The 18,768-nt window shown below is 58.0% G+C and overlaps 2 protein-coding genes across 2 annotated transcripts in view; one reads left to right on the top strand and one right to left on the bottom strand.

Moving 5' to 3' along the window:
- Positions 1-18,768, bottom strand: part of RIPOR3 (RIPOR family member 3) — a 70,359-nt gene that overhangs the window by 1,332 nt on the left and 50,259 nt on the right. Inside the window, exons 5-23 of the mRNA XM_032350358.1 lie at positions 18,257-18,403; positions 15,140-15,218; positions 13,588-13,611; positions 13,210-13,263; positions 12,458-12,607; positions 12,228-12,291; positions 11,840-11,883; positions 11,555-11,680; positions 11,331-11,476; positions 9,717-9,846; positions 7,802-8,371; positions 6,846-6,976; positions 5,736-5,853; positions 4,971-5,106; positions 4,158-4,319; positions 3,368-3,529; positions 2,926-3,128; positions 1,815-1,898; positions 281-371 (exon numbers count right to left, since the gene is read on the bottom strand). Of these exons, the coding sequence (XP_032206249.1) occupies positions 281-371; positions 1,815-1,898; positions 2,926-3,128; positions 3,368-3,529; positions 4,158-4,319; positions 4,971-5,106; positions 5,736-5,853; positions 6,846-6,976; positions 7,802-8,371; positions 9,717-9,846; positions 11,331-11,476; positions 11,555-11,680; positions 11,840-11,883; positions 12,228-12,291; positions 12,458-12,607; positions 13,210-13,263; positions 13,588-13,611; positions 15,140-15,218; positions 18,257-18,403 (2,621 nt within the window). The remainder of the gene's footprint in view (positions 1-280; positions 372-1,814; positions 1,899-2,925; positions 3,129-3,367; positions 3,530-4,157; positions 4,320-4,970; positions 5,107-5,735; positions 5,854-6,845; positions 6,977-7,801; positions 8,372-9,716; positions 9,847-11,330; positions 11,477-11,554; positions 11,681-11,839; positions 11,884-12,227; positions 12,292-12,457; positions 12,608-13,209; positions 13,264-13,587; positions 13,612-15,139; positions 15,219-18,256; positions 18,404-18,768) is intronic.
- The window catches only part of PTPN1 (protein tyrosine phosphatase non-receptor type 1), a 90,920-nt gene that overhangs the window by 68,923 nt on the left and 3,229 nt on the right, over positions 1-18,768 (top strand). Inside the window, exons 10-14 of the mRNA XM_032350362.1 lie at positions 6,603-6,668; positions 9,243-9,363; positions 11,613-11,721; positions 15,843-15,933; positions 17,621-17,894. Of these exons, the coding sequence (XP_032206253.1) occupies positions 6,603-6,635 (33 nt within the window). The 3' untranslated portion in view covers positions 6,636-6,668; positions 9,243-9,363; positions 11,613-11,721; positions 15,843-15,933; positions 17,621-17,894. The remainder of the gene's footprint in view (positions 1-6,602; positions 6,669-9,242; positions 9,364-11,612; positions 11,722-15,842; positions 15,934-17,620; positions 17,895-18,768) is intronic.

Here is an 18,768-nt window from a genome sequence, read left to right as displayed (position 1 = left end):
CCCAGTGCCTCGCCCCTACATTCACGACAATTTGCTGAACCGTGTTCCTGGCTCGCATCTGGTGTTCATTCCCCAGAATCATAAACTGAAGTTTAAGAGGGAAATAAAAGCACTTCTTGCCACCTCAACCATGAAGGAAACCTATCTTGGCCAAATGCAGTTAAACGGGTCACTAACAGTGCCCAGCCCATGTGCTATCCTGCATCCTGGAGGGCTGGCCGCGGCCTCTCTGGCACCACCTCCCGGAAGTCCTCGGGTGCCCCACTGCACCACACTTTACCGAATGACAGTGTGGCCTCCCGGGCTGCTGTTCTCACGGCCTCCAGGTCAGACTGGCACAAGCTGGCAATCTGATCGATGCTTTCGATGCCCTGTTGGAGGTGGGGAGGGGGAAGAGGATCCTTTAGGGGACATTTTAAGTAGCAAGTGCAATCTACTTTTGTAAGTTCGGCAAGACCCCAGCCCTGGCACGGACCAAAGGGCCTCAGCCCCCTCCTTTTCTGAAGGCTTACAGGTTTCTTATGTGGCCTCAAGTTCATCAGGAGTGCCTTTAGAAGTGCCTCACCTTTTCCATCCTGACACCTGCCCATGAGCCAGGCCATTGGCAGAGCTTTATGGATACCTTCTAGAAGGTCTTTTTTGAAAAGGAGAAGATCTGCTTCCCTCGAGACCTTCCTGTCTCCTCCTCTCCTAACTGTCCCCTCCTGGTCAGACTGAGAGCATCAGGTCTGGGCACAGCCGACCCTGGCTGCTCACCTCCGGGGCCAAGGACCAGAGCACACTTTGCCTTCCTCTACAGGGTACCCACCCCTACCCCCTTACTGGTTGGTTGATTATAACTAGATGGTCATCTTAGAATTTCTCTGGTTCTTTCCAGAGTGAATGGGATGAGTAAGTTTAATCTGTTTTTCCTCCAGCAGTTCGGCAATGGTTTTTCTAAAATGAGAGCTCCAGATGCAGGTGAGGTGGAGGCGAGATGGGCACCCTTTCACCTTTCCTCTGGGAGCGTACGTGGCTGAGCTGTATCTAGACGCTTCAGACGTTTCCTGTTCTCTGGCCTGGAGTCACACTTCACACTCAAGGAGAGTTCAGCCTAAGGAGATCATTCAGAACTCCATATATATTTTTTAAAGCTCGTAATGATACTATTTATAATAAAAATGGAAGGTGAACCTCAATTTGGTATCACACGAGAGTGGGGGAGTCTGTTTAACTTAAGATGACCCGTTCATAGAGAGTGCTACCCGCCTGCCGCTGAGAGTTCCTGTTAAACTCACTGCTTTTAAATTGTATTTAGCATGATCAACAATCTTAAATGATCACACACACCCACAAACAAAAGAAACACAGCAAAATGCCAACGGTACTTTCCACTAAGTATTAGGATGATGACTAAACTCTGTGTTTCTGTGTTTCACTTTTTTTTTTTTTCCTACAATGAGCTAATGGTGCTTTTAGAAATTTTTTATTGAGAATATTACAACATAGAATCCAGGGCCTCCGAAGCGAGTGTCTGGGGCCACTTACTTAGTCGAGCACAGCCAGAGCCAACGCTCCTTGACCACTGCTGAGCGGCCTCTGTGGGCAGACCAGACATCTGCTTCTCTAAAACGATCTCTTCAGGGGCTGTTTTTTGGTTTGGGGGGGTTTTTTGGGGGGGGTGTTTGTTGTTTTTGTTTTTTGGGTGTTTTGTTTGTTTTTTTATTTTGCTGGCGGTAAGTTTTTTTTGGTGGAGGGGCTCCCTGGTGAAATACCTTTGACACGAACTGACTTCAGGCTTCTTCCTGCCCTCGGCGGGGGCAGGTTAGACTCACCCTAAGGTGTTTGAGCGCCACACACGCAGCCTGCTGGAGTTTGGCATCGTTCTCCGTCAGAGCGTTGGTGTAGAAGAGCAAAGCCTGGGGAATTAAGTCGCTGTGAGTAGGGGGCTTCCAGGCCTCCCAGCGCTGGCAGTAAGTCTTACCCTGCTTACCTTTCTCTAAACAAGAATCCGGCCCTGATCTAGTCATCTTTGCACTATGGCCACCCGGTCTCAGGGTGTCTGCGGCAGCATTTGGTTTATCTCTAAAGACACTGGTCCCTGGGCTCATGGTAATCAAAATGAAGAACGTTCTTTTTGTCTAATAGTATTTCCCAAATCGAGATAAAATGTGACATCTGAGAAATCAGATGTCCAGCCAGGGCCAACCGAAGACTTGGGCGTGCAGAAGGAGGTGGCCTTGGGGGCCGAAAGCTGAGCTGCTGCCTGAGGGCCGAGGACAAAACAGCTCTAACCTTCAGCCCCCTTTCCCAGTCACAGTGATGGCCCCATCCCCTCGGGCACCTCAGCCAGAGGAGAGCTGCCACCGGCTTCCCAAAATGGCACAGGTTCATTAGGAAGCATGCGAGAAGGCACCTGGCTAAGGGGTGGCCCCGGAGACCGTAGGAAGGCCTTGGTCTTGCCCCTTTAATTCTACATGCAAGCAACAGATCACAGGGATAGAATACGTTGTGTCAGAAGCGCCAAAAGTTACGAACGAAGTGGTCAGGCTGTGGTGTGAGGTTCTGTGGGATCCTCTGGTGGTGGCCTGGCAGCCCCAGCCTAGTCCAGCCTGGATCCCCCCGCCAGACTGGTGTCTCTGGGGGCCACGGTGGGAGAAGGGCTGTGCTCACGCCATTGGAACATCCCTAAAGCAAGATGTCCTGGGGCACCTGGCCAGCTCTGTGGGTAGAGTGTGCAGCCCTTGATCGCAGGGTTGTAAATGAGAGCGGGTGTGGAGATTACTTAAAAAAACAAAATCTTTTAAAAAAACAAAACATCCTGCAACGAATGCAGCCCCCTTCAAATCTCATCCTTCATATTTTTCTGAGAGAGAAAACCGACCTCCCCGCAACTCACACACACACATAGCCAGGAGGCTGCCACCTCCCAACCTCACGCCATACCTTTTCCCGAAAGCTCTTGTTCCTGGCTGCTCTGGCCAGGCGGGCACTGGCTGCCCTGCACACTCGGGGGGGCCCGTTCAGCTGGAGCAGTGCCCAGGCCCTCAGTGTCTGGGGCAGGGGCTGGAGCTGGCCCAGCCGCTTCCCCTGCAGCTTCCTGACCGCCTTGCCCTGCCCTGCGCACTGCAGCTCCTCGACGAGGGTCACTGGAAGAGAAGTGGGCCAGGGTCCCTCTGATTGCCGTCGGCGATATGGCTGCAGGTCTCTTTGGCCGCTGCCAGCAGCCATGGGGAAACAGATCCCAGGGCAGGCCCGCGTGATCACCATGGCTCAGTCTGGATTGGTTTCAAAGGGCCTCCTGGAATCTCTAGGAAGGCTTTCTAGCAAGGGCTCAGATAGACCCTGAAAATGATAAAACCTCACCCAGCAGCCTCCCAGCCCCTACCTTCCTTGGTGAGCCGGCCAAAATGCTTCTCCAGGTCAGAGACGCTGTGCCGCTGCAGGTAGCTGTGGAACTGGAACCAGGTGACCGTCTCTTCTTCGGGAGGCCCGGCTCTGGGGAGCAGCCCCCCACAGCTGACCACCTGCTCCAGGAGCCTCCTGCATGCTGGCGGCACAAGAAGAGTCCGTGAGGGAAGACCAGGCCCTGTGGAGCTTCTCCGCCAGGTGCGGCTGGGTCAGTTTAAAGGGTTTTCTAGTGGCCTGTGGGCGATGTCCCTCCCTGGGCCTCCCCTGCCTGACGGAAGGCGCGTGCTGTAGCTGGGCTCTGCGGGCCCCGAGACAGGCGTTGTCCTGGGGGTGCGTCTCCTGCCCTGGGCTGGGCTGGGCTGGGCGGGGTGCCCAGTGTCTGGGAACATTCAGGCCGAGTAGCAGCCCCGCGCTGGTTAGAGCGGCCCCAGTTCCCGAGCCACTGGAAGGGAGATGCTCTGAGTTCTGAGACGAGTCCAGCCGGCATTGGAGGACGTTTTCCTCCCTCCCTTGCCATAAGCGTCCATTCTTAACCCCTTTAATGTTCTGGTGGAAGCTACACGGTCCATCTGCAGAGACACGGACCAAGCGGCAAAGGCCGACAACTTCGGTTTCGCAAGCGCCTTCCTACTCCCGGGGAGAGGAGGCGACTCGTGGGCCAGCTGAGACGTGTCCTCCCTCTGGTGCCATGAAGACACGGGGATGCAGGGCTGGAACCAAATCCCCAGGGGACTCAGTACAGCGTTGCTTGTGGGAAGTGGGGGTACCTATTTCCAGCTGTCCCGGGTACTTCCCTCGGACTCTGTGCAGGAACGTTTTCTTGAGCTGGTTCAGCAGCGTGGTGCCGGCGCAGGACAGGACCCTGCCGGGCTCTGTGCACCCTTCCCACAGCTTCAGGCACCCCTTCCTCCGAGTGGCCTGCGGAACGACTGAAAGCCCGGGTCAGGCCCCCACGGATGGTGGGGAAGGGCCGGCAACGAGGCGACCCAAAGATTTCCTCCCGCTCTGAGGCCTGAGGGGTCAGGGAGGTGAGGGGTGACCGGACCCCACGCAGCTTCCCTTCCCACATCCCACATGACCCACGAGGATAGGCAGCTTCAGCTTCACCAGGCCTCTCCCCCGCGGTCTCCGTAGCAACTGGGACAGCTACGGCCTCCAGCTTCTCGTGGACACACGGAGTTTCCGTAGGGAGCAGGCAGGTTGGGGGGCACTGATACTGTTTGTGTTTTAGTGCACGCTCTGTGCCTCAGAAGTGTCCTGGGGATTAGTTCACTGAACACTCTCCAGGGGCCTCCCCTTTATACAGATGGGGAAGCCGAGGCCCAGAGAGGTGAATCCTTTGCCCAGAGTCACACAGCTGACGGAAGAGTGCCGCCGACTTCAGGGCGGCCCAGTCTACAGTCTGTCAGAGCTCAGCCCAGTCGCCGCCACCCCGGCGCATCCCCCCCGGCGCATCCCCCCCGGACTCCAGTTAATTTTGAACGTCAATCAGGAGGCAAGGCGAGGCTCCCCTGGGCTTCGTAGCCCCTCGCTTCCTGCCATTCACAAGAGCGGCCCGTGGGTGGCAGGCAGTTACTTACTTTCTTCAATGGCTGTTGCCTTGCTGACCTTCTCAAAATCGAGCACAGAAAGCATCTCCAGAACCTGCTTTTGCTGCGCAGCTTCTTCCAGAAGGCTCTCCTGGACCACCCTCGACAAGTTAGGAGAGGCCAGTTTCTGGAAAGCAGCCCACAATGCTCCTTGTTAGCCCAGAACATGCCCCCTGAGGTCCGAGATCACGACTGCAGCTCCCACCTCCCCCCTGCCCATCCTTTCTATCCTGACAGTAGCTCTCATCCAGGGATTCCTGAGGCACCAAGGCGGCAGAGATGGTGGGATGCAGGCTGCGACTGCCAGGGGCCACCTTTGCCACCAGAAAGGGCCTCCCTGGCGGAGGAAGCCAGCCAGTGCAGGCAAGCAGAGCTGAGCAAGACCCAGTTGAGAATATTTGAAACCCTGGATCCAGCTGATCCTGAAGCCTACTCCAGGGCCTTTCAGTTCTGTGACCCAGAAAGTTCTTTCTGGTTGAGCCAGCTTGGAGGGGGGCTCTGGTGTCTGCAGCTGAAGGAGCCGCGGTGTCTGCTTTTGGTCCAGCACTTGAGATACATAAGAACCGCGTGACTCTTCTCCCAAGCCTGAACCTTCCACAGAAGAATCAGAGTCTCCCTGGCTCTCAGGGTGGGGCTGTCCTCCCTGCACATGCTCCCCACCACCGTCAAGATCAGTTCTTTGCAAAGAGTTCCCCAACCTGGTTTCCCACCAAGCCGCCCCCGACCCCCGACCCCCCACCCCCATCCCTTAGTCACCTGCAGCAGAACTTTGCAGACTTGGAGGTGGACCGTGAGCAGCCTGTCCAGCTCCAGGGTGCCGGCCGTGAGCCCCCTAGATGACGCTTTCCTTGGGGGCGGCGGGATCCTGTCCTTTCTGTGTTGGATCGAGAACTGGGTGACCATTCCAGTTAGCGGCCCGGCTCCCTCCGAGGAGAGAGGACACCCTCCCTTCTTGGAGAGCTCTGATCAGGGAGGCTCACTCCCGGCCCCAGGGAGAAAGAGCTCCACCCAGGAGAAATCCAAGAGAAAAGCAGCAAATGCCCGCAACAACTCAGAACAGGCCCTGGCGTGGTGTGGGCCCTGGAGACAGGGGGAGTCGGGGACACTTTCTAGGGTGGGCAACCTGAAATCAGAAGTTCAAACTAACCCTTAGCTCGGGACTTGGTCACAAACTAATCCTTAGTGACTCAGGACTGGTCTGCCCTCCCAGCCTCAGTGTACTCATCTGTAAAGTGGGGACAGGAATGCCAAGCTCAGGGCAATGAGGGGTGAGGGCAACCCTGCCAGCCAGCAGGCCTGGCACCATGTTGACTTCATGGTAGGAGCCGAGCCCAAGGCCCGAGGACACGGTGACCCTGGGATGTCGGTGGGAGTGCCAGCCCCTCCCCATGGGGTCGCGAGAGGAGGAGACGAAGTTTACTGTGTATCCTCTGCTGCCGCTGAGATTTGGTCCCGGAGCCAGGTGTGAGCGGGGCAGACGGGGCTGCTGAGCTGAGGAGGTGGATGTCAGAGGTGAGGGCAGATTGTGCAGAAGAACAGGGAGCGTGGGTCACTGCTCACTGCTGCCCGTACGAGAGGCAGAGCACAGAGGTTCTACCGTGTGTTTTACTGTCATTTTTTAAGATGAACATGAAACAGCCCATTGCTCAGAGCTGAGGACCATGCTGGGGGACTGTCATTCACTCAGTGGTCAGTACCGGCCCACTCCGCGCCAGGCGGTGGGCACGCAGGGGCGGGGAGCACGACAGACAGACGAGGTAAGTACAGACTGGGCCGAGGGCCATAGATGGCATTGGCTGGAAGCCCACAGGAGGCCTGGAACGGAGGCTGCTTCCCCGGGTCTGTGCTGGGAGGGAGCACACTTACCGGGGACCCGGGCAGCCCCCGAACAGGGACAGCTCCTGCGGGGCGAGGTCGGCGTTGAGGAAGGCGAAGCTTTCCAGGATGCACTCCATCAGGCTCTCGGCGGAGGCGTGCTCCTGGGGGGGTCGGCGGGGCTGTGGACGGAGCGGCGAGCCCTCAGCTCAGACCCTTAGGAAGAGGTTGCGAGCCTCAACTGCCCCAGTGAAACGCCCCCAGTGAAGGACAGGCAGGTAGCCTGTGACAAGGGTTGGCGCAGGAGCACAAGGGACACAGGTCTGAAAAGCCTCACCTGGCTCACAGCCCACAGGGCCAGGGCCAGGGCTGTCAGATTGTTTGATTCTCAAACAAAAAAAAAGCTGGAAACTTAGATTTTTGTGGGAAGCTGCCAATTTTAAAATATTGGCCACCAATTCCAAATTATTTTAATTTTTTTAAATATTTTATTTATTTATTTGACAGAGATCACAAGTAGGCAGAGAGGAAGGGAAGCAGGCTCCCCGCTGAGCAGAGAGCCCAATGCGGGACTCGATGCCAGGACCCTGGGATCATGACTTGAGCTGAAGGCAGAGGCTTTAACCCACTGAGCCACCCAGGCGCCCCCATCTAGCATCTTCTGACCCAGGCAGGTGGGGCTGAGGCTGGGTGTTCTGCTTCCTCCTCTCTCTCTGCCTGCCTCCCTGCCTATTTGTGATCTCTGTCAAATAAATAAATAAAATTAAAAAAAAAAAAAAAAAGATGCTAGATGAGGTTCTTGGCCAGGCGCAGAGCAGGTTATCTGCCCCGATCCCCGACCTCCTCTTACGATCCTCCTCCCAGCCAGTGAGGGCCATGGTTCTCCCCACTTGACAGATGAGCAGACTGAGGCTCAGAGGGAAGACACTGACCAGGATGCCGGCCCAGGCCGGCTGCCCCCAGAGACGACTCCCCCTTGTTAGGCCCTGGTAAACGCATACACCCACCTTCAGCCGGTCCCTGAAGCTGAGAAGCTGGTCCTCCAGCTCCCGCAGCTGTGGCTGGGGGTCCACGGAGCGCAGTAAATCCAGGACCTCTTGCAGGGGCCTCTCAAGGGTCACCTCTGGCCCATCCACTCTGTCCTCGGGTTCTCCTTCGTCATGGTCCTTCTGGCTGCCCGGGGCTGTATGGTTGTGCACTGGGGAGCCTCCTGGCAGGTCGGGGTCCTCTATTCCCAAATTCCTCCAGCCAGGCTGCTCCACGAAGGCGGCTCCCGCCAGATGGGCTATCTCTGGCAGCAGACCCAGGGGCTGGGGGTCCTCCTGGGCCTCCTCTTCAATGGAGGTGTTGGGGCCAATGGCCAAGGGCAGGAACCCCACATCCGAGGTGGAGGCTGAGGTGCTGGTCTCCGTGTCTCGGGGGTCCTCGGAGCTGAAGGAGTCCATCTCAGGCAGCTCCTGACTCTGGCTCCGCAGGCCCGGGCCCCGAAGGTCATTGTCAGATAGGTAGCTGAGGATGGGGGTGGCCCTTGGCCCACCCAGCAGCAAAGCCTGCTGCGCTGGCTGCTGCAGGGCAGACTGGGGAGGGGACACAGGACCAGCCTCACTGTCACACCAGGAACCAGGACAAAGCCCCCAGCGGCGCTTCCCTCCCTAGACACCCACCCTGTCGCTGTGACTGAGGCCCACCAAGGCTACCGGTAGCCGGAAGGTGCTGACAGGACCCTGCAGTGTCTCTGCCCAGATCCCCATGGTCCTAACTCACTGTGACTTTCCAGCCCCTGGGGCCACCACACCACTGCTCATGACCTCCAGGCTCCGTGCCTTCCTGTCCAAGGGCCTTTGCAGGGACTGTGCTCTTTTCCTGGAACCTTCTTTCCCCTGGTCTTTGTGATCGTGCCCTTGTCCCCTCAGGCCCTCACTCAGATGGCACCCTCACTGGGGACCTTCCCCTGCACAAACTATTTTAAGGAGCAAGTCCCACCTTGCCCCCAGAGTCCCCTTCCTGGCTGATGTTCCCAAGGTCCTTACCCCCTTGGGCAGGTGGTGCTCCCTGAGGACACTGTCCTCACCTGGCCTAGAACAGGGCCTGGCACAGAGTTCTGAATGGGTGACAGGAATGGGCGAGCCCTCGCCCCCTCTGCGGCAGCCCTTCCCTCCCCTTAGACCACTAGTAACTGTTGATGTTCCCACAGCACCAGCCGTTCTCATCAGGCCTTCTTCCAAGCCCTTCTCATGTATTCACTTGTTTAATCCTTGCAACCCCCCACCAGAGCGGTGCTGTTGTTTTGAGTTCTCCGATACAAGAATTGATGACCAGAACAGTTGAGTGCCTCGCCCAAGGTCACACAGCAAGTGAGAGGCATAAACGGAATGTGACGCCCCTCTTGTCTGGCTACAGAGTCCATACTCTGGGCCAGATGTGATTTTTTTTTTTCTTTAACTGAAGTATGCCGGGCCCACCATGGCCAGAATATGGAAGAAGCTGACAACAATAGTTGTGCTAAGGAGAGGACCCGGATTCTCTGGAGGTCATGGGAAAGAGATGTTTTACTATACACCATGTCAAGGTATTACCTACTAGGAACATATATTAAATTTAATTTTAAAACAAGTAAATTGGAGGCTAAGGCTATGACGGGGGTGGTAGAACCCGTCAGAGAACATGACTCCAGGCCTCCAGGAGAACCAGGCAAGCCCAGAACCGAGCCCAGAGGCCCCCAGAACGGAGGGCTGACAGGAAGGAAGAGCCCCAAAACCCACCCAGGATGGCCCCAAAACAAGGGAGGCTGAGTCCAGGGCTTACTACCTCCGGAGGCGCCAGGCTGCTTGGCCCAGCCCCGCACACCAGCCCCCAGGGAGCGGCCCCCGTCCACAATCCCCACGTGGCCACAGCATCCCTGCCCTGGGGAGGCTCACTCACCAGGTAATACCTCTCTCGGAAGCTGGGGGTGCTTGGGGGTGTCCAGTTGTACAAGGAACCCTTCCTGCTGCCCATGGAGAACTTGCCTGTGGGACTGGGTGACATCAGGAAGCTCTCAGTATCAAACGGGCTGGAGGAGAGAGCAGAAGGGCAGGGCGTCACCCATGCCTGGGAGGACCCCGGAGCACAGACCAGACCTGGGGGGCTTCTAGGAGGAATAGAGGCTTGGCAGGGGCCTGGCCTGGGGTCACAGGCACAGCATAGGGACTCTAGGTGCACATGCTCAACCCCCTTGGGAACATCCCAGACTCCCATCACGCTGAAGGCCCTGAGCCAGACAGCTCATGTGAATGGCACCCCCTTTGGAGGTCCCCCTGAGAAGCTCAGCAGAGGCACAGTGGACACTCGGTTCTGCTGTTTTCTGGGTCAGCGACATCACCATCCCTCTTGTCTTCATCTGTACCAGGGGCACCATTATCTCTCAAAGGACCTCTGTCGGTCCTGGTCACAGGTAAGGCCGGGAATCCAAAAGGAACGTGTGAAATACAGGGGAAGTGGGGCTCAGCCGGGCCCTCCCTGAGCCTGCCCTGGGAGCCAGGAGGTCTAGGAATCTCCCTACCACACGGAAAACTGCTCTCTCTCCTTCACTCAAAGGCCTGGCTCGGGCTCTGGCTCTGTAGGGCCCAGACGCTGCCGGCGCCTCCTGGGAAGGCTTCCCGGCCTGCCGAGGACAGCTACAGGCCGCGAGATGTCTGCCGCCGTGGATTTGCCTTCCTCCCATGGAAGTCCCTATGGGCTCAAAGGGGCGTCCCGGGGAAGAAGTGTCCCCCGCCCCCACTAGACAGGTGAAGACACTGAGGCTGGGGCTGCTCACTTGCCCCAATTCACCCGACTGGGGAGAAAGCAGCAGCAGGGACCCCAGGCTTGGATGCCCACCCCAAGAAGAAGAGATTGGAGAGACTGGCCCCAAGAGTCAGAGCAAGCACCCGCCGGGAGGAAGCGTCCCGCAGCACCTGCTGTGCAGAGCGAAGAGAAGAGAATTCTCTCCAAACAATAGGTTTCATTTAGAGGAAGAGCAAACACAAAGCCCGTGCAGACCACCAGCACTCAGGGAACAGCCGGAAACAACCCCTGCCCCCTGCAATGCCTGATGGAGAGCCCCCCACCCCAGGCAGGGATTGTTTTCTTGAGTGTCCCCCATCCATGGGGTCCCGGTCCAAGGGAGCTGTGCCTGCAGGGGAAGGCGGTGAAGGGGGCTGTAGGTGAGTCTTCCTGGGTGGAGACTAGGCTCCCCCACAGAACCCAGCCCAGGAGGCCTCTGGAAGGGGTCCTGGCCAGCAGAGGTCTCTAGTTGTAAGACGGAACGAGAACTCAGAGGGGCGGGGAAGGTCGGGTGGGCAGAGGCTACGAAGGAGTCTAGGTTCCAGCCTGTCCCTGGGGCAGGATGAGGGCAGGATGCCCACTGGTGGATGCTAGGCTGCAGTCCGACCACCAGGGGGAACAAGGGAGGCCCCTCACCGCTCACGCTGTGGGTGGGAGTCCTGTGGGTGGGAATTTGGGGCTGGCCTTGGGGAGGGGCATCAAAGCCCAGGAAGGCAGCGGGCCCCCACTCACTTCCATAGCACCTCCAGCTGGAGCTTGATGGTCCCCAGCTCTGTGATGTCCACCACGATCACCTGCGGCCTGGTGGTGAAGAAGTCCGTGATGTCGCACGTCACCGTGCCCACTGCCAGTGAACTCAGGCCCCTCAGCTCTGTCACCTGGGTGGGGGGCAGTTGTGGATGGCGTCTGAGCTGAGTCCCTGGGCACCCTGGCCCTGTCCCCCAGGCCCCACCCACCTTGATCTCGAAGTTCTCGTGCAGGGTGGGGATGAAGGCCTTCTCCTCCTCCTCCCAGGTCTGGCTGTCGTCTGACTCGATCCGGCCCTTCAGCTTCCAGCGCTGGCGGCCCAGACGCATGAGTACCTGTGGGCATGGCCCAGGAAGGGATAGGTCAGCTGCCCCAGGTAGGCCCGCCCCCTTGCCACCTGTCTCAGGGGTCCCCCAGCAAGGACCCAGCAGCTCCCAACCCCCTAAGGCCTGGTGGGGAGGAACCCTGAGGCCTGACAGCAGAGGTGGCCCTACCTCATACTGGTCTCCGGGACAGAGGCGTGCGTAGCCCACCAAGCCTGGAACACAGAGACAGGCTCATCTCCTCTCTGGCCTACTCTGCCCCCCACCCCACGGACCTCAGGCCCTCACTGGGGAACCCCCTACCCAAGTGTGGGTGTCTGCTTCAGGGAGGGATAAGTCGTCAGGACGGGCAGTGGACAGGACTGGGCCCTCACGTCCAACTCAGGGGACGGGCCTCTGCTGAGGTCACAAGTCCCATGAGAGGAAGCCCGGAGTTTTGCCTGGAGCCCTGGGGTTCTGACCAAAGCCCCACCCTGAGCAGAAGTCCCAGGGCCCCCAAGAAGGCCTGAGGCCCCCGCCCGGACTGGCTTCCACCCCCTCCCGCTCTCAGCTCGGTTACCTTTCATCCTGATGTGAAACTCTCCCAGGTGAACCTCCAAGGCCGCCTCGATGAGCCACATGTCCTGCAAAGCCCCACACAATGTGGCTCGCGGACCAGCCCAGGGCATGCAGATCCTGCCAGCCAGAGGCCCGGGCGGTGGAGGGGGGTGGACAGAGAGGGATGCTTCCTCAGGGTCCAGGCACCCCCCCCCCATAGTCTGCCCTCTGCGTCCCCCACGGCCCACGCACCTCGATGCACTCCTGCAGGCTGCGGCCCAGCTCCTGCAGGCTCTCTCGGGAGGCGCGGCTGGGCGGGCACCTGGAGAAGGCCCTCTGCATGTTGGAGGCTCCATCCCGCAGGCGGCACTGGATACAGTAGCCCTCGTAGAGCTCATCCACCTGCAGCAGGTGCACGGGCTGCTGGGTGCTGTCCATGCCCTGCACTACAGGGTCAGCGGTCCTGGGGTCCCCCGCCCATGAACGTGAGCCCAGGGACAGAAACCACACTGCTTACACACTCTGCACGCAGCACCCGGCAGTGCACAGTAAAAACTAGTGAACTGGGTGGGCAAATGCACCACTTCCCCTCTCCCTGTCCAACTTCTGGACTGTAAAACGGGGAAGGGAGGTTTGTGATACCCTGCCGAGCCACTGGGCCGCCGGGAGAGTAAAGCAAGGGCATGGAAGAGCTGGCAGAGTATAAAGCTTAAAGGCCTTGCTGTGTGACCTTGGGCCCATCCTGTCCCTCTCTGGGCCTCTACTCTCCCATCTCTGCAATGGGGTGGTTGGACTCAGACTTCTCGCCCTGTAAAATGGAGCATAAGGTCTTTCCCTCTAAACCCCACACTCCTGGGGAGCCCAGCACCCCCTTTTCCCGCTGACCCCAACCTCAGGGCCGAGCCCCTGCAGTCTCTGCTCCTTCTCAGCCTCTCCCCTGCCAACCCACTGAAAGTCCAACAAGTCCCAGCTCCACACCATGGACCTCCAGGAGGCAGGCTGACCTTGCTGATGTGAAACTCCATCTTCCGGATATGCCTTTCCACAGAGCGAGTTTGCTTCTCCCAAAAAAAAAAAAAAAAAAAAAAAAAGGTGCTTTCAAAGTAGTGTGGGCCGCACCCCCCCTCCCCCCGGCCGCCAGCCCCTGCCCCTTCCTCCGGGTTCTAACACACAGAATGGGGCTCAAAGGCAGGCCAGCCCCTCACCATCCTCGAGGAAGGCTTGTCATTGAACCTGTCTCCCCATTTGTAAAATAGGGAGGAAACCCAGGCGTGCCTCCGGCAGGATAGCCCAAGGGGTGAAATACATGGTCCCTCTCACCCAGCAGGGCCCAGCCCCGGCCCACCCCACTCACAGCCCTGCAGACAGAAAGTCTCGCTCACCTTGTCCAGGTCATAATAGAAAGCCTGGGGGGGGGGAGAAAAGAAGGGGGAGGGGGGGTGTCAGGTCTCCAAGTGCTCCTTCAAGACCCATGAGGCCACATCCCAGGGGCACCTGAACTCAGATGACAGAAAACCAGCAGCCACTCCCTCCTCTGTGGCCTGCAGTCAGTGGCCTGGTCTGGAGTCCAGGGGAAGAGCGATAAACACATGGGCTTTGGGCTGAGGCAGTTCTCAGCCTGGTTTTGCTTCCCAGCTGTGTGTCCCAGGCCAGTTACTCCACACCTCTGAGCCTCCAACTCCTCGGGCAAAATAGGGTGGCCATAACACAGAGCACCTGCCCCATAGGGTTGCCGTGGAAAGTCAGGACACAGTAAGCCCTCGACAAAATGGGGACCGTTACAGTCTGATTGTTTAAGGGGTGATTTTGACCATGGGCAGAGGGACGGAGGGAGGGGCCGCCCCAGGGGCAGGGGGTTCAGGCTTGGGGAAATGCAAATCAAGACTGGCCCAGTCAAGCCAGGGGCCGGGGGTGGCCAGAAAAAGAACATATCAACTGGGCAGATCTTCGTATAAAGGACTAGACAGGAAATAGTTTCAGCCTTGGGGGTCGCGGGGTCTCTGCCACTTGGTCCGCATGCAGCCACACCCAACATGTCAGTGTCGGCCGTGGCCATGTGCCGAAAAACTCTATTTCCGAACAGGCCCTCATACGCCCACGTAGCTCAAATCACCCTGCCTGAGCCGGGAGGAATTTCCACGAGGTTAGAGATTCACTAGAGAGAGAAAGCCAGACGTCGGACGGTGGGTAGGTTGCAACTTCATCTTTCTAAGACAACTGTTGACCGAAACCTTCTCGACGCTTTTGTGCGCTTACATGACTACATGACCAGGGAGAAAAATATGGAAAGAGAAATCCTAGATTGTCCTCAGGGGTGAAACAGGCTGGGACGCTAAACACGGGGGAGGAGGGGGTGTCAAGCAAAAGAACAGGTGGGTTCAAACCCCCCAAAGTGTGTGTTTTCCCACCTTTGCGTTTATGAGAAGTGGTACGTGTGTGCTAATGGAGGTAAGACTCCACGTAAGCTCTAGAGAAATAGGAAAGTTCTCAAGCCTTTGGAAGGAAAAGGAACTGGCAGAAAGCTGAGAAGCAGCCGTGTCCAGGGAGGCAAGACCCCAGATCCCTGGCATGGCCACCCCTTCTCTTGCCTCAGTGTGCCCATCTGTGAAGTGGGAGCAGCTAGAACAGAGGAGACTTTGTACACTTGCCTACCTCACAGCTGCTTCTAGAGCCAGAGAGTGGGGGTGAACTGCTTGATGGGGAGGGGAATGGGGGGGGAGGTGAGAGCTTCCTATCCACCTGTGAGGCAAAAATCCCTCTGGGGCCAAGTGAGGTGGGATCATCGAAAAATACAGACAGTCCATCGCTTAGGCCTCTGAGCTCCGAGACGGAGATTTACACCCGTGATGCAAGCCGGGGGTGAGGGGGACCCCATCTCTGCACCCCACCAAGGCTGCTTGGGTGGGAAGGGGCAGGGGCAGGGAGAGGTCTCACCAGCCTCGAATTCCTGCGGGTGTCCTTGTGGCGACCTGACAGGTAATCCAGCTCCGCCTGCTGGACGCAGAGATACTCCCTGTGAGGGGAACGAGGAAGAGCAGTTCGCCAAGGAACAAGAAGAGGAAAAGAAACGGCCGGGTGACCCGGGTTCTGGAACCGAAGCGGCCACCGCTGCCAACAGGAACAGTGGTGTTTGGGGGTGAAGAGGGAGATGAAAGGAGCTAGTCGAGGCACAGGCCTGAGGTCAGAGGGACGGAGCCATCCCGCGCCCCGGAAGCCTGGCCCCAGCTCGCTCAGCCTCCAGACCCCACATGCTGAGGGCTGTGGGCCCAGGGCTGTGCAAAAGGGAAAAGCAGTCCATTAATTCACCAAACAGCCACACAAATAGGTTCTACTGTTATTATGCCCATTTTAGAGATGGGCACACTGACCCTCAAAATTGGCAAGGAACTCAGCCCAGAGTCACAACAGGGAAGAGGCTGGACCGAAATCTGAAACCAGGCAGTGACTTTCAGAGGCCCCTGTCTTCACCCCAGCCCATGGAGGGTTCGACAAGGGCACGCCTCCCTCCCCGACAAAGGCAGGCCGTCCTGGTGTCTGCATGTTTAGGACCAAGGAGCAGAAGGGGGCTGGAAGACCCATTCTGGGAGGCACAGAGAAAGCTGTGGGCCCAGAGGGGACATCTCATGTTCTTTTCCAGCCGAAGAGCCTTAGACCTGAAGCCTGAAGTCTGCCCTTGGGGTCCGGGGTGAGGATGCTTCATCATGGATTTACTGGGCTGCCCCAGGAAGGTGACTCGCCCTCTCTGGGCCCCCTTACACCACCACCGGCCAGGCCATTGCTCACTCAGGGGTTGAGCTCCCCAGGAAGAAGGGAATGTTGTTGAGTGAGCCCAGACAAGTCCCAAATGCGGGGTCCTTACAAGAATCACCAGAGGGAGTCTCGGGAGATGAGCCCTTGAAGATGGGCTCTAGGCACATGTGCCCCCCACTGCCACTCTGCACCCGCACTGGGTCAGTCGTGCAGCGCACATCATGGGCCAAGTGTATTGGATGCCCCCTGGGGTGGCAGTCAGGACCTGGCAAGTGGGGGAGGTGACATTTACCCTGAGCTGGCGGGGACCCAGGGCGGGTTGGCACTGGCCCTGGAGCCCTATGCCCTGCTTCCTGGCTGTGGGACCGTGGACAAGTTGCTTCCCAACTTTGGGACTCAGTTTCCTCTCCCGAAGGGGAGGAGGAGGTTAGGAGATTCTCTGAGAGCATTCTTCGGGGATTCGAGGGGACGATGTGTATGAAGTCCCGGAATGAGCCGTACCTGCGCTGTCACTGTTACTAATTAGTGAGGCACGGAGAGCAGGAGCACAGGGGGTGGGGAGGGACAGGCATCCCAGCAGGAAGGAACAGCATTGGATTCAGACAGCGTGCATGTGTGCTGACCGAGGGACATGGGCGAATGGCGGCCTGCGGAGACTCCCCTTGTTGAGCTCCTGCTCAACAAGAGCCAAGGCACAGGCACGTGGAGGAAGATGGCATATCCGGGGGCCAGTGAGGATGGGGAGTGAATAACAGAAGAAAAGTCTAGAAAGATGGAAGGTCAGAAAGGACCCTGATGTCCTCCCAAGGGTAGTAGGGAGCCATGGGAGAGACTTGAGCAGAGCAAGGTGGCAAGTGGGGAAGGGGTGGGTAGGGGCGGGCCCGGGACTGCAGCAAGATGGCCCCGGATGCCCAGTTCGGGGTTGAAGAACAGGGAGGGACTACGGGCAGCGGCCCCCTTGTGACTTACTCATGGGGCAGCACCGCGCCTAAGCCAGAGCCCTGACCTCCTCCGTGAACCTCACGTTTGTGCCCCAACTACCTCCTTTCATCTCCCTCTTCACCCCGACCCCTCCCTCAGCAAATCCTGTCTGCTCCACCTGCAAGATATATCCTGAAACTGACCCTGTCCCCTGACCACACAGCTGCCACCTGGCCACGTCCACCATTGTCTCCCACCTGGGCCCTTGCAGTCCCTTTCTGACCCGCCTCCCCGCTTCTGCCCCAGGCCCCTGCAGTCCATTCTGCACGTACAGCCAGAAGATCTTATTAAAACCAGACTCAGATCACGTCCTTCCCCCACATGGAACCCTTCATGGCTCCCAGCTCACCCCATATCATCTGGTCCGCATTGTCCCAGACCTCCTCACACTCCCTCTCTCTCTCAGCTCCCAAGCTGGCCTGCTTACTACACCCCTGATGCTCTCATCATGCTCCTGCCCCAGGGCCTTTGTACGTGTGGCTGGCTTGGCCTAGAATGTTCTTTTTCCATTATCTGCTGGTCTCACTCCTTCGCTCCTTCAGGTTTTTGCTCAAATGTCACCTTCTTAATGAGAGCTTCTTTGAACCCCTGATTTAAAATCAGCCCCATGCCTTCTTACCCTGATTTGCTTCCCACCACCTGACTTACTCTGTATTTTGTTTATGTCTGTCTGTCTCCCATTAGGAAGCTCCACGGGGCAGGGATTTCTGGGTTCTGTTCACTCCCACACCCTGTGCCTAGCGCTTCATAAGCCCTCAAGCAAAAGGTGTGGAGCGAGTGGCTGAATCTTCCCGTCCTGGGCTCTGTGCAGCTAACCAGTCCGCCTCTCCTGCACTCAGATCCAGCCACTCTGGCCTCCTGTCCTATATGCTCCTACCTCACGGCCTTTGCCTGTGCTGTTCCCTCTGCTGGGGACGCTTATCTCCCAGAGGCCAGCGCAACCACCCGGATCTCCTCGGTGAGTGTCCCCGGTCACCCTGTCTGCTAGGCCTTCCACTCACTGCCTCGCTGTCACCTTCCTTCATTGCCCTCGGGGCTGGTGGCAGTTACTGTTGACCACGTCACTCCTTCGTTGCTGTCTCCCCTCTACGCCATAAACTCCACGAGACCAGCGTCCTCCGACAGCCTGCACTGTGTCCCTAGAGCCCAAGGACAGGCTCGAGCGTGGGGCTGCCCCCAGGATATGCTCGTGGGCTAAAGGAATAAGCAGGAGCTGGATCCCTCGGACGAGACCCAAGCGCGTTCCTCAGCAAGGGGCGGAGAAGAGAGGAGGCGGCGACAGAGGACGAGCACTTTCAGGGCCACAAACAGGGTCCTTACTTGAGGCCTCTCTTGAGGGCTTCAAAGATCTTCTTCACTTGCTGCGGCTTGGGGTCGGGGCAGACAGACCCCTTCCGGAGCGTGCCGTACGTCTTGGAGGATTTTGCAGGCATCCGAGACCTCACGGAGTTCCCGTGGATGGACTTTCTGTGAGAAGGGCGGGGGGGTCAGAGCAGGGATGTTGGACAAAGCCCTCCCCGGGGACAGGCGCTCTTGGATCAGTGACCAAACCGCAGTCTGTCAGGAGGCCTGGTCAGCCCACCCCATCGCCACCGAGCCATGTGGTCTGAGGCAAGTTGCCAAGACACTCTGGGCCTCAGTTTCCTCATCTGTAAAATGAAGGCTTGCATTTGAAGATTAAAAAAAGACAAAGAAGAACGTAACGTGAGAAATTAACACGGTGAGGAATACATTCGAGCAGCCCAAAGGCCAGTGCTTTGTCTATACAGTGTCTATACAGGCAAATAAGCCGGGAGGCCAGATCATAGCCCAGGCACCTGTTGGCTTACTCT

The sequence above is a fragment of the Mustela erminea genome, chromosome 7 (assembly GCF_009829155.1).
Source record: "Mustela erminea isolate mMusErm1 chromosome 7, mMusErm1.Pri, whole genome shotgun sequence".
Lineage (NCBI taxonomy): Eukaryota > Metazoa > Chordata > Mammalia > Carnivora > Mustelidae > Mustela > Mustela erminea.
This window is presented reverse-complemented; position numbering and strand designations above follow the sequence as displayed.